The sequence below is a fragment of the Rhinopithecus bieti genome, unplaced genomic scaffold, assembly GCF_001698545.2.
Source record: "Rhinopithecus bieti isolate Rb0 unplaced genomic scaffold, ASM169854v2 scaffold_75559, whole genome shotgun sequence".
NCBI classification, from domain to species: domain Eukaryota; kingdom Metazoa; phylum Chordata; class Mammalia; order Primates; family Cercopithecidae; genus Rhinopithecus; species Rhinopithecus bieti.
This window is the reverse complement of record NW_016828162.1, coordinates 3,452-16,024: the sequence shown is the minus strand read 5'-3', so window position 1 is coordinate 16,024 and position 12,573 is coordinate 3,452. Positions and strand designations below refer to the sequence as shown.

Genomic DNA, 12,573 nt, shown 5'->3' with positions numbered 1-12,573 from the left:
AGACACCTCCAGAGTGCGCACTGAGAAGCCTTTATTGCGGGAGGAACGGGGTGCCTGCTGGCTCCAGGAGTCGGGATGGACTTGGAAGGCTGGGGGGAGGGTCTTTAGAGGAAGAGGAGGCCTGGGAGTTGGGGGTGGTCACAAGTCAAAGGGTGGTCCTTGGGACCCCCGCAGTCAGAGGTGCTGCGGCGGCAGGGTCCACAGCGACAGCTGAGAGCCACAGGAAAGGAGACCACGGGGTCCACGCCGGGCAGGCATCCAGGGAGCTGGATGGACTCGAAGCGCACCTCGCGGTAGGTGCATACCACCTGGGGCAGGGCCGGCAGGGCCACCTGCAGCACCCGCATCTGGAGGACATGTGGATAGCGGAGTGAGCATGTGCCTGGGGCCAGCGCCTCAGCTGAGCTCCCAAGCTGCCCCCAAAGGTCCCAGACTCAGGTGTCCAGGAAGCCCTCTGTTCCTGCCCTCTCACACCCCATTCCCCAGCTCCTGACCAGACAGACCACCCTTCCTCCCCCACTGCCTCTGTGAACCCGGCCCCGAGGTGGCAGCACCTGCTCCTGGCCCGGGGCAGCTCACCATGGTGGGGCAGTAGCCGGCACAGATGGTGGTGTTGACGGTGATGCACACGGGGCAGGCCTCCTTCTCGGCAGCCAGGGTGGCATTGATGGGGCGGCACAGTGGCCGCAGTGGCTCCCTGGATGCCTGTGCCCCACCTGTACTCAGCAGCAGCCACAGCAGCAGCCTCTGGGACAAGGACACTGCTTCAGCCCAGTCTGAGACCGCAGCCCCGTGCCCTGGCCCTCCCATGCCCTGGGGTACACCACCCTCAAGGACCCAGAGACCTTTCCCGGCATCTCCTAGTCAGGACCCACCGCCCGGACACCTTCCTTTCAGCGCCCACCCCACAGCCCAGAGAACCTGAGATACCCCAACATTTTAGATCCCCACCCTCAGAGATTGCCCCACCTGAAGCTTACTGGGGGTCACGCCCCTCCAGAAAGAGGCCTCCTTCCACAGCTCACACGCGTCTGCCCCCTCTCATGCCAGTGATGGCCTGGAAGGAGGTGGAAGGTGCCCAGGGGCCCTGCAGTCTTACCTGGAGCATCTCCATCCTTGGTACATCCCCTGCCTCGTGTACCTGGCTTTATACTTCGGGGTTGTGGGGGCGGCAAGGCCACCAGGAGGTGGTAGGATGCTGGGGTAACCTGGACACTAATCCCCCCGGGGGCGAGAGGTGCACAAGGCCAGGGAGGCACAGGAGTGGCTCAGCAGAGTGCCCCAGCCCTCTCTCCTCAGTGCTCCAACGCCAGGGATGAGGCAGAGACCACCGTGAAGTGACCTCAGAGACTCATCGATGGAGTGCTAGGGTCTAGTCGGTGTTGGAGGCACAGGGAGTAGGGTGTAGGAAGGCCTGTCTCTGCCTATCCTGTTGTCTTGGGAGCCAGGAGGAGGCGGTGACCCGAGAAAGGTGCTGGACTGAAGCCTCAACCCTCCTCCACTTGATGCATTCCTGTGCCACAGTCCTCACCGTGACTGTGCTGCCAGGGAAGCCACTTGACCCAGATGCCCCCCAACCAGGGATTCAGCCAGAGCCCCACCTCAGCCTTAGGGACCTCTGCCCACCACACCCTCAAGCTAGGATGCCCGGAGGGGTCCGCGGAAATGTGTGGTTCTGGTGATTTAACTCATTTAATACGCCCGCAGGGTGCGTGTCCTGCCCGCAGGGCCACAGCCTCCAAGGATATTATCTGGACTTAGTCCCCTCCCCGCGATGCCGCAGCCGAGGGGGCGTATGTGGGCTAGTCCCGCCCCCACACTGCCAATAGACAATAGTCTGGACCCCTCTTAGTGAGCGGAGGTCCCGAGCTCGGCTCCGCCCCGCGGCCCAGGGGGCGTGTCCGGGGTGGGGCTGGCCCGGCCCGCTCACGCCAGCGTCGGCTTCAAGCTGCCGTAGCTGGAGTTCTCTGTACTGTAGGCTTTCGGCACGCTGTGGATGCCCGGCAGGGGCTTCCAGTGGGGGCCGCCCCAGGGCGCCTCCAGCGGGCAGAAGCGGTCGAGCCCCCGGAGCGGGTGCAACGGGGGGCTGTAGGACTCCTGAGCCAGAGACAGGGCTCCGCGGTGCGGCACGGCCGAGGTCACCGGCCTGGCGCGTGGCACGCGGACCCGCGGTGGTCGGGGCGGCCGGCAGGAGCGCGGACAGGGCGGCCGCTGCGGGCCGTGGCCCCGGACCTGGGGCGTCTCTTCGAAGCTCCAGTAGGTCAGGGAGTCCTTGCGGGGGTATCCGGACAGCTCCGTCCTGTGGGAGCAGGGCAGGATAGTGAGGACAGTAGCCTGCGTTCCTGGGTCCTCGAGGTACTTAACGTCCTGGAAACAGCTTTCACATCCTAGCGAAGGAAACGGGTGCTTTCGCTTCCTTGGGAAGGAGTATGTGGGGGCTCAAGTACGGAAAGAGGCCCTGCCCTCTGATCCAGAATCCCCTCGAGCCGCTGTGCAGGCTTCCTGTCCCTACCGCCGTTCCTGAGAGTTGACACTAAGGACTCCTGGGTGCTAAAAGAGGGAGGGGTTGGGGCCTGAATTTTGGTTCTTGCTGCTACAGGATTCGAGGCTGAGACCACCGGGTCAGAGAATGGGAGCCAGCCCAGAGGCTCGGCGTGCAACGGCCAAGGCAGGAGGCGGTGCCGAGCGAGAGCCCGGCTTACTTGGGATAGAACCGAAAGTCCCGCGCCGAGGTGGTCAGATAGAGCTGTCGGCGGTCCAGGACGCCCCGGTCGGATACTGTGAAAGGCCGGCCAGACAGCTCGGGGTTCTTCGTCCAGGGGATTAGAGCCTGAGCAAGATTGGGGGAGGAGGCATACCCAAAACATAGATTTCTTACCCCGTTCAAAGCCCTAGGTCTAGCCCCGCAGCAGCTTCGGAGCCCTGAAGGTGAATTTCTAGTCCCTGGTCCTTCTGGCCTAGCCTGAATGCCTAGCCCCTCCCCCAGCCCCTCTAACCTCCGGATCCCGCCCCAGACCCTTTAGCCGCGCCCTAAGGCCGTGATTTCTTCTGGCCCCGTCCCAGGCTCCCGGAAATCTGCCCCGTCTCGCCAGCGCCGGCTTCTACCCGGCCACCTGGGAAGGCCCCCCGCGGTGGTGGTCTGCGAGTTGTAGGGGCTGGGGCCCGACGTATTCGGGGACGCGCGCGTCCGGGTCGGGAGAGCCCCTGTACTGCGCCCTCGTCTCGCTGCGCCGATACTTTGTGGTCAGTGGGAGGTGCCAGCCGCGGCGTCTGAGCTGTGGAAAGGCGAGCCGGAGACCCATGTGAAGGCGCAGAGGACTCAAATGCAGTCCCCGCCCTGTCCCCGCGGACTCCGGCACTCCCCAAACCTTACCTTTTCTCCTAAATCCTTGATACCTACAGTCCGCGTGGGGTCTGCAGGCTCTGGGGCTCTGGGCTGGGCGCAGGGCCCACCATGGGTCTTGGGCACGTAGGCCGAGCCAGAGGTTGTCTCCCATCTGCTGAGGACCTCGTCGAAAGCCCAGATGCGAGAATTCTGCTTTGCAGCCGGAGGTAGAGGGTCCGCGACCGTGGACTGGAGAGAAGGCGCTGCCCATCAGCTAGAAAGACTCAGGAGTCCCTATCACCCCCCACCCCAAGCTCTGACCTCTTCCAGTCGGTCCCCAGCCCTTTCTCTGCAATCCCTGGCATTCAGCTTCCCTGGTGCCTCCTCTCAGACCCAGGACTCCAGGACCCTCCTCCCTCAGAGAGGAGTCCAAGCTCCCAGTCGCCTTTACTTAGCCCCTATCTTTCTGGGTCTCCAGGCCCCACAGGGCTTCAGCCTAGGGTCTGCCCACCTGCACCGTTGGCGGGATGATGGGTATGGGTGGGATAATGCGGTGGGCAACGTAGCTGCTGGTGCGATGCCAGTTGGGCCTGGATCCAGGTACCTCGGTTGCAGAGATACGGCACCACGCTGGGCCACAGCACAGAGCCAAGCTGCCACTGGCCATAGTTTCACCCCCACCCGGTAGTCAAGCAGGAGCTGGCTTGTTGTGGTTGTTGCCCCAGGTGACAGAACCCGCCCACCCTGCAGCCAATCGAGGGCCTGCAGACATGTGGCTGGATGGAATGAGAAGGAGACCCAGAGACAGAGGGACAGGGACCCCAAGAGGGGCACAGAGAAACACAGGGAGGGGGATGGAGACTCAAAGAGAGGAGGTCGGAAAGGGAAGGAGAAGTTCAGAATTTCAGAGACCCAGCGGGTGGGGGACAGAGAAACCCAAAAAGAGGGATAGGGACCTGGAGGTGTCAAGATCCAGACAGAGAGACAGAGACCCCTGCACTGCACCTAGCAACTCAGGACCTCCATGAGAAACACCCCACTTTCTTCCAGGGCCCAGATGCTCCCGGCTACTTCCTCCGTCTACCAGGCCTGCCCACCTCTGGGTAACGATTTCCAGACATCCCCAGGGCTCCCCTACCCTCCCTGCACGTGCTGAAGTAATCAGCACCAGCATTGGCTGTCCTGCCTGCCTTTGATTTGCCTGAAAAGTTCCACCTGGATAGGCAGAGTGTGGAACGAGGAAGGGAACCACGAGGAGCGCACAGGGACATAGCGAAAAAGATGGGCTTTGATGAGTGAGAAAGAAGTACGAGAGGAGAGAGACAAGAAGGAAGAAACAGACCACGTTGGAAATGGAGCTATTAGGACTGACCCAGAGGCTAGAGCCACTGGAAGGCAGAGACAGAGAGGAAGGTAGCAAAAAAGAGCAAAATCACAGATGGTAAACAAGGAGATGTAGAAACAGTCAGCCATGCCCCAGCCCGCCCAGGGGCCTGGTCTGTACAGATGGGTGGAGGGGATGCCTATGTTTTTTGCTCAAAGCTGGACCTGAGAGAGGGAGAGAGACAGAGAGATTGTGTGTGCGTATGTGTGTGTGTTGGCAACACATGTGGGGCGATGGGTAATACATGATGGGCTGTTGTGAAGGCCTATGATCTCGCCGTGGCTTCCCTGTAACTTCTTCACTATAAAGAGCTTTTGGTCACCAGGCACGGTAGCTCACTCCTGTAATCCCAGCACTTTGGGAGGCTGAGGCGAGCAGATCACTTGAGGTGAGGAGTTTGAGACCAGCCTGGCCAACATGGCAAAACCCTGTCTCTTCCAAAAAATACAAAAATTAGCCACGCTTGGTGGCGCGCACCTGTAATCCCAGCTAAGGCAGGAGAATCACTTGAACCCGAGAGGTGAATGTTTCAGTGAGCTCAGATTGCGCCACTGTACTCCAGCCTGAGCGACAGAGCAAGACTCTATCAAAAAAAAAAAAAAAGAGCTTTAGGTCAAGGCTTCTGCCTCCTCAACCCCCATTATTTCATCTCACCAGCCCATTCTTCAGACAAGGAAAACTGAGGCTGCCTTCTGCAGCCAGGCCCAGAATCCCACTTACCCCTCCTCCTCCATTCAGGCTTCTGGGACCTTCTATTGGATTTTTCTGGCCCTACTCAAGGGCTCTCAATGCACAGTGACCCCCTATTCTAGCCAGGAGGCAGGCTAGTTAGTCAGAACCTCATGCCCCACTCAAGCTGGACAATTTTCTTTTTTTCTTTGGAGACAAAGTTTCACTCCTTTTGCCCAGACTGGAGTGCAATGGCATGGTCTTGGCTCACTGCAAGCTCTGCCTCCCAGGTTTAAGCAATTCTCCTGCCCCACCCTCCGGAGTACTTTGAATTACAAGCACCTGCCACCACGCCCAGCTAATTTCTTTTTATAATTTTAGTAGAGACGGGGTTTCACCATGTTGGCCGGACTGCTCTTGAGCTCCTGACCTCAGGTGATTTGCCCACCTCGGCCTCCCAAAGTGCTGGGATTACAGGTGTCATCCACCACATCCGGCCATCAAGCTAGACAATTTTTTTCTGTTTTTTGTTTTTTTTTTTTTTTTTTGAGACAGAGTCTCCCTCTGTCGCCCAGGCTGGAGTGCAGTGGCCGAATCACAGCTCACTGCAAGCTCCGCCTCCCGGGTTTACGCCATTCTCCTGCCTCAGCCTCCCAAGTAGCTGGGACTACAGGCGCCCGCCACCTCGCCCGGCTAGTTTTTTGTATTTTTTTTAGTAGAGACGGGGTTTCACCGGGTTAGCCAAGATGGTCTCGATCTCCTGACCTAGTGATCCGCCCGTCTCGGCCTCCCAAAGTACTGGGATTACAGGCTTGAGCCACCGCGCCCGGCCAAGCTGGACAATTTTAAGGTCTGTTTCTTTCCCAATGTAGGGTAAAAACTGGGACAAGGAAAAGGGCTAGAAACCTGACTCCAGCTTCCCACCCAGGCCTGAACTCTCCAGCATCCTGATCACTTCTCATTCAACCTTGTTTGTACTCCCCCTGTGATGGGGGGCTCGTTACCTCACAAGAGACTATTCTAAGCCAACGCCTGCCCCCTCTCACCAAGTAAAATTTCCCATTTGAACCCCAGCTCCCAGACACTTAAAGGCCTTCTGTGGACCACGTTTTCAAAGTCCCCTGGCCATCTGCTTGCATGTTCCAGTGTCTATCCTCCCCCAACCACATCTTGAAATGTCCCCTCCCAGTCTCCAGGATGAGCAAGGTGGTAACCTCTGAGACTAAGTAGTCAGTAACTTAATGCCAAGGGCCACCAATGATCAAATCCATGAGAGTTGATCTGAGGAGTTTTGTATTAGGACTAAGAAACAGTAAACACTCAGTAAATAGTGGCTCTTATTATCATCATCATCTTTTTTTTTTTTTTTTTTTTTTTTTTTTTTTGAGACGAAGTCGTCTCGCTCTTGTCCCCAGGGTGGAGTGCAGTGGGGTGATCTCAGCTCACTGCAAACTCCCACCTCCCAGGTTCAAGCAATTCTCCTGCTTCAGCTCCTGAGTAGCGGATACAGGCACCTGCCCACCACGCCCAGCTAATTTTTTTTTTTTTTTTTTTTGTATTTTAGTAGAGACGGCGGTTCACTGTGTTAGCCAGAATGGTCTCGGTCTCCTGACCTCGTGATCCGCCCATCTCCGCCTCCCAAAGTGCTGAGATTACAGGCGTGAGTCACCGCGCCCTGCCAATTTTTTCTATTTTAAGTAGAGATGGGGTTTCACCATGTTGGCCAGGTTGGTCTCAAACTCCTGACCTCAGGTGACCCACCCACCTTGGCCTCCAAAAGTTCTGGAATTATAGGCATGAGCCACTGCACCTGGGTATCATCATCATCATTCTTACCCTCAAGTTGCTCTGGGAGAACTCCTATTCAACCTTCAAAACCCCATATGGTTTCACCCATCCTGCAGAGACTGAGCTCAAAATCGTAGAATTGTGATTTTGTGATCATTTGATGAGTTCCCAAACTGGGATCCTTAGAGCAACTGGGCCCCCTGAGGTCTCTCAGCATCCAGCTCTGTTCTTTTTCTGCCTGACCAGTTCCTGGGCATGGGCCTCAGGCCCAGCCAGTCCAACTGAGGAGTGTGCAGGCACAGACAGTGTCAATTCGAATCCATCGCCAGCCCACACGGCCCTGAGCATCAGCAATCAATGCCCGCACATAGGACTGCTTGGTCTTGCACTCAGACACCCAGTGCCTTTGGTCCACACCCCAGCAGCCCCCTCCACCTGCCCCTGGGCCACCTTCCTCAGAGTTATCAGCCTTGCAGTGGGTTTCAAAGAAGTACTGTCAGAGGGGACTGCCACCAGCTGCAGGTACCTCGCCCAACACCTCCACCTCGCGCCCACGCAAGTCCACAGCGGTCCGGCGGTCTGTCACCCAGCCGCTGACTGCATCGCGGCCAGTTCACCCTGATGACTCCCTGTTGCAGTTTCGCTCACCCAACACCAGCTGCGGTTGGCCAGGGTGCCTGCTGACTCTCCAAAGGCCCCAGCCTCCAGCAGGAAGAGCAGAGGGGGCCCAGCAGAAGCACCCCTAGACAGGACCACTCGGTGGGGGGGACAGAAGGTCCCACTCGGGGCCAGAAATGGGGGTAATGTCGAGGGTGAGGTTGGGACTCAATTGGCACACTGGGGAGGAGGAAAAGGAAGAGGATGGGGAGGGAGCATGAGGGGAGGGGGACCAGTTCTTAGAGCACCTGGAGACAGAGAGCAGGAGGCTGGGATTAGAGAAGGGGGTGAAAACTTCAGTGGGGACAGAAGTTGGAAACCCTAGGGGACGCTTGCCTTCCAGGACTGTGGGGAAGCTCTTGTTCTAGAAGTTTGGGGGACCCTATATGTAACACTTGCATAATGTCCAAATTGTAGATTAATAATAAGTATACAACTACTACTGTGACTCACGCCTGTAATCCCAGTGCTTTGGGAGGCCGAGGTGGGCGGCTCACGTGAGGTGAGGAGTTCAAGACCAGCCTGGCCAACTTCGTGAACCTCTGTCTCTACTAAAATTACAAAATTAGCCAGGCATGGTGGCGCACGTGCCTGTAATCCCAGCTACTCGGGAGGCTGAGGAAGGAGAATTGCTTAAACCCAGGAGGCGGAGGTTGCAGTGAGCCGAGATTGTACCATTGCACTCTAGCCTGGTCAACAAGAGTGAAAATCCATCTCAAAAATAAATAATAATAATAGAATAAAAATAAGTATTCAACTACTATTACTTAATAGCAACAGATGATTAAATACAGGCTCAGAGAAAATAATGATTTGTGTCCGGTCACACAGCCAGCAAATGGCACAGATGGGACTTAAAATCTGGGTAACTGCACTCTGCCATCCTTCCTGTACAACTCTGAGGAAACATAAGTTTTGCATCTTGTAGGATGTTCCAATCAATTTTTTTTTTTTTTTGAGACAGAGTCTTACTCTGCCCAGGCTGGAGTGCAGTGGCACAATCTCGGCTCACTGCACCGTCTGCCTCGTGGGTTCAAGTGATTCTTCTGCCTCAGTCTTCTCAGTAGCTAAAATTACAGGTGCCTGCCGCCGTGCCCAGCTGATTTTTGTACTTTTAGTAGACATGGGCTTTCACCATCTTGGCCAGACTGGTCTTGAACTCCCGATTTCAAGCGATACTCCTGCCTTGGCTTCCAAAACTGCTGGGATTACAGGCGTGAGACACCACGCCTGATCTCAAACAAATTGTTTTAATATGAGATCTTGCTGATTCCTCGCTGCACTTGAAATCCTGGGCTCAAGCAATCCTCCTGCTGTGGCTCCTGAGTAGCTGGGACTACAGACTCAAGCCACCATGCCTGGCCACATTCCACAATTTGGAGAAAGGCCACAACCTGGAATCCTAGGGAGACCCCATTTCACCTCAAAACTGCCACTAAGGAGGTAAAACGCTGCCCCTCTGAGACAGGCTTCGGTTTTCCCATGTGTGAAATTGACCTGGTGCTGGGAGAGGCTGGTGGAGGCGTGGATGTCGCAGTTTCTCTACAACATTCTGGAAGCCTGTGGTTCTGGGAAAGGGTAGCGTGGAGAAGACTGGGAAACAGCCAGTGGTTACCACACCTGTCAGCACCTCCTCCACCTCGGAGCTCTGAGGCTGGGAGTCCCCAGGTTTCCGGGGCGTCCCTGTGGAGGACACAGGTGGCCCCCTCCTTCCTGACATCTCAGGAGAGGGAGGGGGCAACCACCTAGGGGAAGAAAAGATCAGGCAGGGTATACAGGCAGGTGGGGAAGGGGCCAAATCAATGAACATCTCCTTCCCAGAGTTCCTCTTGAAGTTCAGGGTACCCAGGAGTCAAGGCCCCGCCCCCTTTCCAGAGGCCGCTTCTCTACTCAGGTGATGGCTCCTAGCTGGGATGGGAAACAGATGGAGAGAGGGTAGGGAAGAGGAGGAGAAGGGAGAGGCAGTGTTTGAAGGAGGCTGGAAGAGATGACATCCCCCTCCGCCCATTCATCCCATTCTGGTTCCCACCCCTGCACCTGCATGGTCAGTGCCACCCTCAGAGGGAGGAAGAGGGAGCTCTGCCTAGAAGGCTCAGGCCCCGCGCCCTGGGCCACACTGACCATGTGGCCTTCCTTCTCCCCACAGAAGGTGAGACCATGGACACCTCCTGAGCTGGATGTCATCCCCTGTCCCCACCCTGTTTTTACCAGAGTTCTGACGGTCAGACTTTGTATAAAATGGTTTTGAGACTGGACTCACCCTGCGTGTGTGTGGTTGCCCTGAGCCCACAGAAAGACACCCCCAGAGTGCAGATTGAGAAGCCTTTATTGCGGGAGGAACGGGGTGCCTGCTGGTTCCAGGAGTCGGGATGGACTTGGAGGGCTGGGGGGAAGGTCCTTTGAGGAAGAGGAGGCCTGCAGGTGGGGGTCATCACAGGTCAACGGGTGGTCCTTGGGACCCCCACAGTCAGTGGTGCTGCGGCGGCAGAGTCCACAGCGACAGCTGAGAGCCACGGGGATGGAGACTACGGGGTCCACGCCAGGCGGGCAGCCAGGGAGCCGGATGGACTCGAAGCGCACCTCGCGGTAGGTGCATACCGCCTGGGGCACGGGCGGCAGGACCACCTGCAGCACCCGCATCTGGGGGACATGTAGATAGGGGAGGGAGTATGTGCCTGGGGCCAGCGCCTCGGCTGAGCTCCCAAGCTGCCCCCAAAGGTCCCAGACTCAGGAGTCCAGGAAGCCCTCTGTTCCTGCCCTCCTACACCCCATTCCCCACCCCCTCACCAGACAGGCAGACCACCCTTCCTCCCCCGATGCCTCTGTGAGCCCCGTCCTGAGATGGCAGCACCTGCCCCTGGCCCCGGGCAGCTCACCATGGTGGGGCAGTAGCCGGCACAGATGGTGGTGTTGACGGTGATGCACACGGGGCAGGCCTCCTTCTCCGCAGCCAGGGTGGCATTGATGGGGCGGCACAGTGGCCGCAGCGGCTCCCTGGATGCCCGTGCCCTGCCCATGCTCAGCAGCATCCACAGCGGCAGCCCCTGGGACAAGGACAGTGTTTCACCCGGGTCTGAGATGGCAGCCCTTCACCCTGGCCCTCCCATTCCCCGGGGTACACCACGTGCAACCACCTAGAGACCTTTCCCGGCATCTCCTAGTCAGGACCCACCTCCCATACACCTGCCTTTCAGCGACCACACCACAGCCCAGAGGACCTGAGATACCCCAACATTTTAGAAACCCACCCTCAGGGATTGCCCCACCTGAAACTTACTGGGGGTCACGCCCCTCCAGAAACAGGCCTCCTTCCACAGCTCACACGCGTCTGCCCCTTCTCATGCCAGTGATGGCCTGGAAGGAGGTGGAAGGTGCCCAGGGGCCCTGCAGTCTTACCTGGAGCATCTCCATCCTTGGTGCGTCCCCTGCCTCGTGTACCTGGCTTTATACCTCTGGGTTGTGGGGGTGGCAAGGCCACCAGGAGGTGGTAGGATGCTGGGGTGACCTCGACACTAACACCCCGGGGGGTGAGAGGTGCCCAAGGCCACGGAGACGCAGGGGTGGCTCAGCGGACCACCCCAGCCCTCTCTCCTCAGTGGTCCAGCGGCAAGAGTGAGGCAGAGACCACGGTGAAGTGACCTCAGAGACTCAGTGGTCGAGTGCTAGGGTCTCGTCGGCGTTCGAGGCCCAGGGAGTAGGGTGTAGGAAAACCTGCTTCTGCCTGTCATGCGGTCTTGGGAGCCAGGAGGAGGCGGTGACCCGAGAAAAGTGAGGGACTGAAACCTCAACCTTCCTCCACTTAAGGCATTCCTGCGCCACAGTCCAACCTCCCAGGAGGGGCGCGGCTTCGGACTTAGCTCCTACCCAATCCGCGAGGGCAACCCGGTGACTGTGCGGCCAGGGAAGTCGCTTGACCCGGATGCCCCGCAGCGAACGATTCAGTCAAAGCCCCACCTCTCCCTTAGGGACCTCTGCCCACCCTACCCTCAAGTCAGGATGCCCGGAGCGGTCCCCGGAAATGGGGGTGGCTCAGATGATTTAACCCATTATTTAACACGCCCGCAGGGGGCGTGTGCTGCCCGAGGGGTCAAGCCTCGACGGACATTATCTGGACTTAGTCCCCTCGGTACTGCAGCTGAGTGGGAGTGTCTGACTTAGTCCCGCCACCACACTGCGGACAGAAGTAATAAGTGGGAGCCAGCCTGGGTCTGGACCCCTCGTAGTGGGCTTACTGGGGGTCACGCCCCTCCAGAAAAGGACCTTCCACAACTCACACGCGTCTACCCCTTCTGATGCCAGTGATGGCCTGGAGGAAGGTGGAAGGTGCCCAGGAGCCCTGCAGCCTTACCTGGAGCATCCACATCCTTGGAGGTCCGGAGCTCGGCTCCGCCCCGAGGCCAGGGGGCGTGTGTGGGGTGGGGCTGGCCCGGCCGACTCCCACTAGCGCCGGCTTCCAGCTGCCGGAGCCGGAGTTCCGGGGCTGTAGGCTTTCGGCACGCTGTGGATGCCCGGCAAGGGCTTCCAGTGGGGGCCACCCCAGGGCGCCTCCAGCGGGCGGAAGCGGTCGAGCCGGCGGAGCGGGTGCAGCGAGGGGCTGTAGAATTCCTGAGCCAGAGTCAGGGTCCCGCGGTGCTGCGGTCATCCCTCTCCTTCCGCCTCCACAGCCATGACGGCCACGGCCCTCGCACCCCGACCCAGAGTCAGAGCCCTTCCCTCCACCCACGCCAGGGAACTTCAGCTTCCTTCCTCA

At 58.4% G+C, this 12,573-nt stretch overlaps 3 protein-coding genes and 1 pseudogene across 4 annotated transcripts; all 4 read right to left on the bottom strand.

Annotated features, from left to right (window-relative positions):
* Positions 1-14: 14 nt before the first annotated feature.
* Positions 15-957, bottom strand: LHB (luteinizing hormone subunit beta). Its single transcript, XM_017864305.1, has 2 exons — positions 580-957; positions 15-347 (listed from the first exon to the last, which is right to left on the bottom strand). Exons 1-2 carry the CDS (start codon positions 808-810, stop codon positions 105-107), a joined length of 474 nt encoding a protein of 157 aa, XP_017719794.1. The 5' UTR covers positions 811-957; the 3' UTR covers positions 15-104.
* SAXO3 (stabilizer of axonemal microtubules 3) lies at positions 670-4,015 on the bottom strand. Its single transcript, XM_017864304.1, has 6 exons — positions 3,837-4,015; positions 3,374-3,574; positions 3,114-3,275; positions 2,703-2,830; positions 970-2,299; positions 670-747 (listed from the first exon to the last, which is right to left on the bottom strand). Exons 1-5 carry the CDS (start codon positions 3,990-3,992, stop codon positions 1,927-1,929), a joined length of 1,020 nt encoding a protein of 339 aa, XP_017719793.1. The 5' UTR covers positions 3,993-4,015; the 3' UTR covers positions 670-747; positions 970-1,926.
* A 3,413-nt stretch (positions 4,016-7,428) lies between these two features.
* LOC108523614 (neurotrophin-4-like) lies at positions 7,429-9,947 on the bottom strand (annotated as a pseudogene).
* A 184-nt stretch (positions 9,948-10,131) lies between these two features.
* On the bottom strand, positions 10,132-12,554 carry LOC108523619 (choriogonadotropin subunit beta-like). Of its 2 annotated transcripts, XM_017864299.1 has the most exons (4): positions 12,172-12,255; positions 11,101-11,177; positions 10,700-10,867; positions 10,132-10,463 (listed from the first exon to the last, which is right to left on the bottom strand). In XM_017864299.1, the coding sequence occupies exons 3-4, from the start codon at positions 10,850-10,852 to the stop codon at positions 10,149-10,151; spliced, it is 468 nt and encodes a 155-aa protein (XP_017719788.1). In that variant the 5' UTR covers positions 10,853-10,867; positions 11,101-11,177; positions 12,172-12,255; the 3' UTR covers positions 10,132-10,148. The 2 variants fall into 2 exon arrangements, with proteins under 2 accessions (XP_017719788.1, XP_017719787.1); XM_017864298.1 differs by lacking the exon at positions 11,101-11,177 and having other exon boundaries at positions 12,172-12,554.
* Positions 12,555-12,573: the final 19 nt, after the last annotated feature.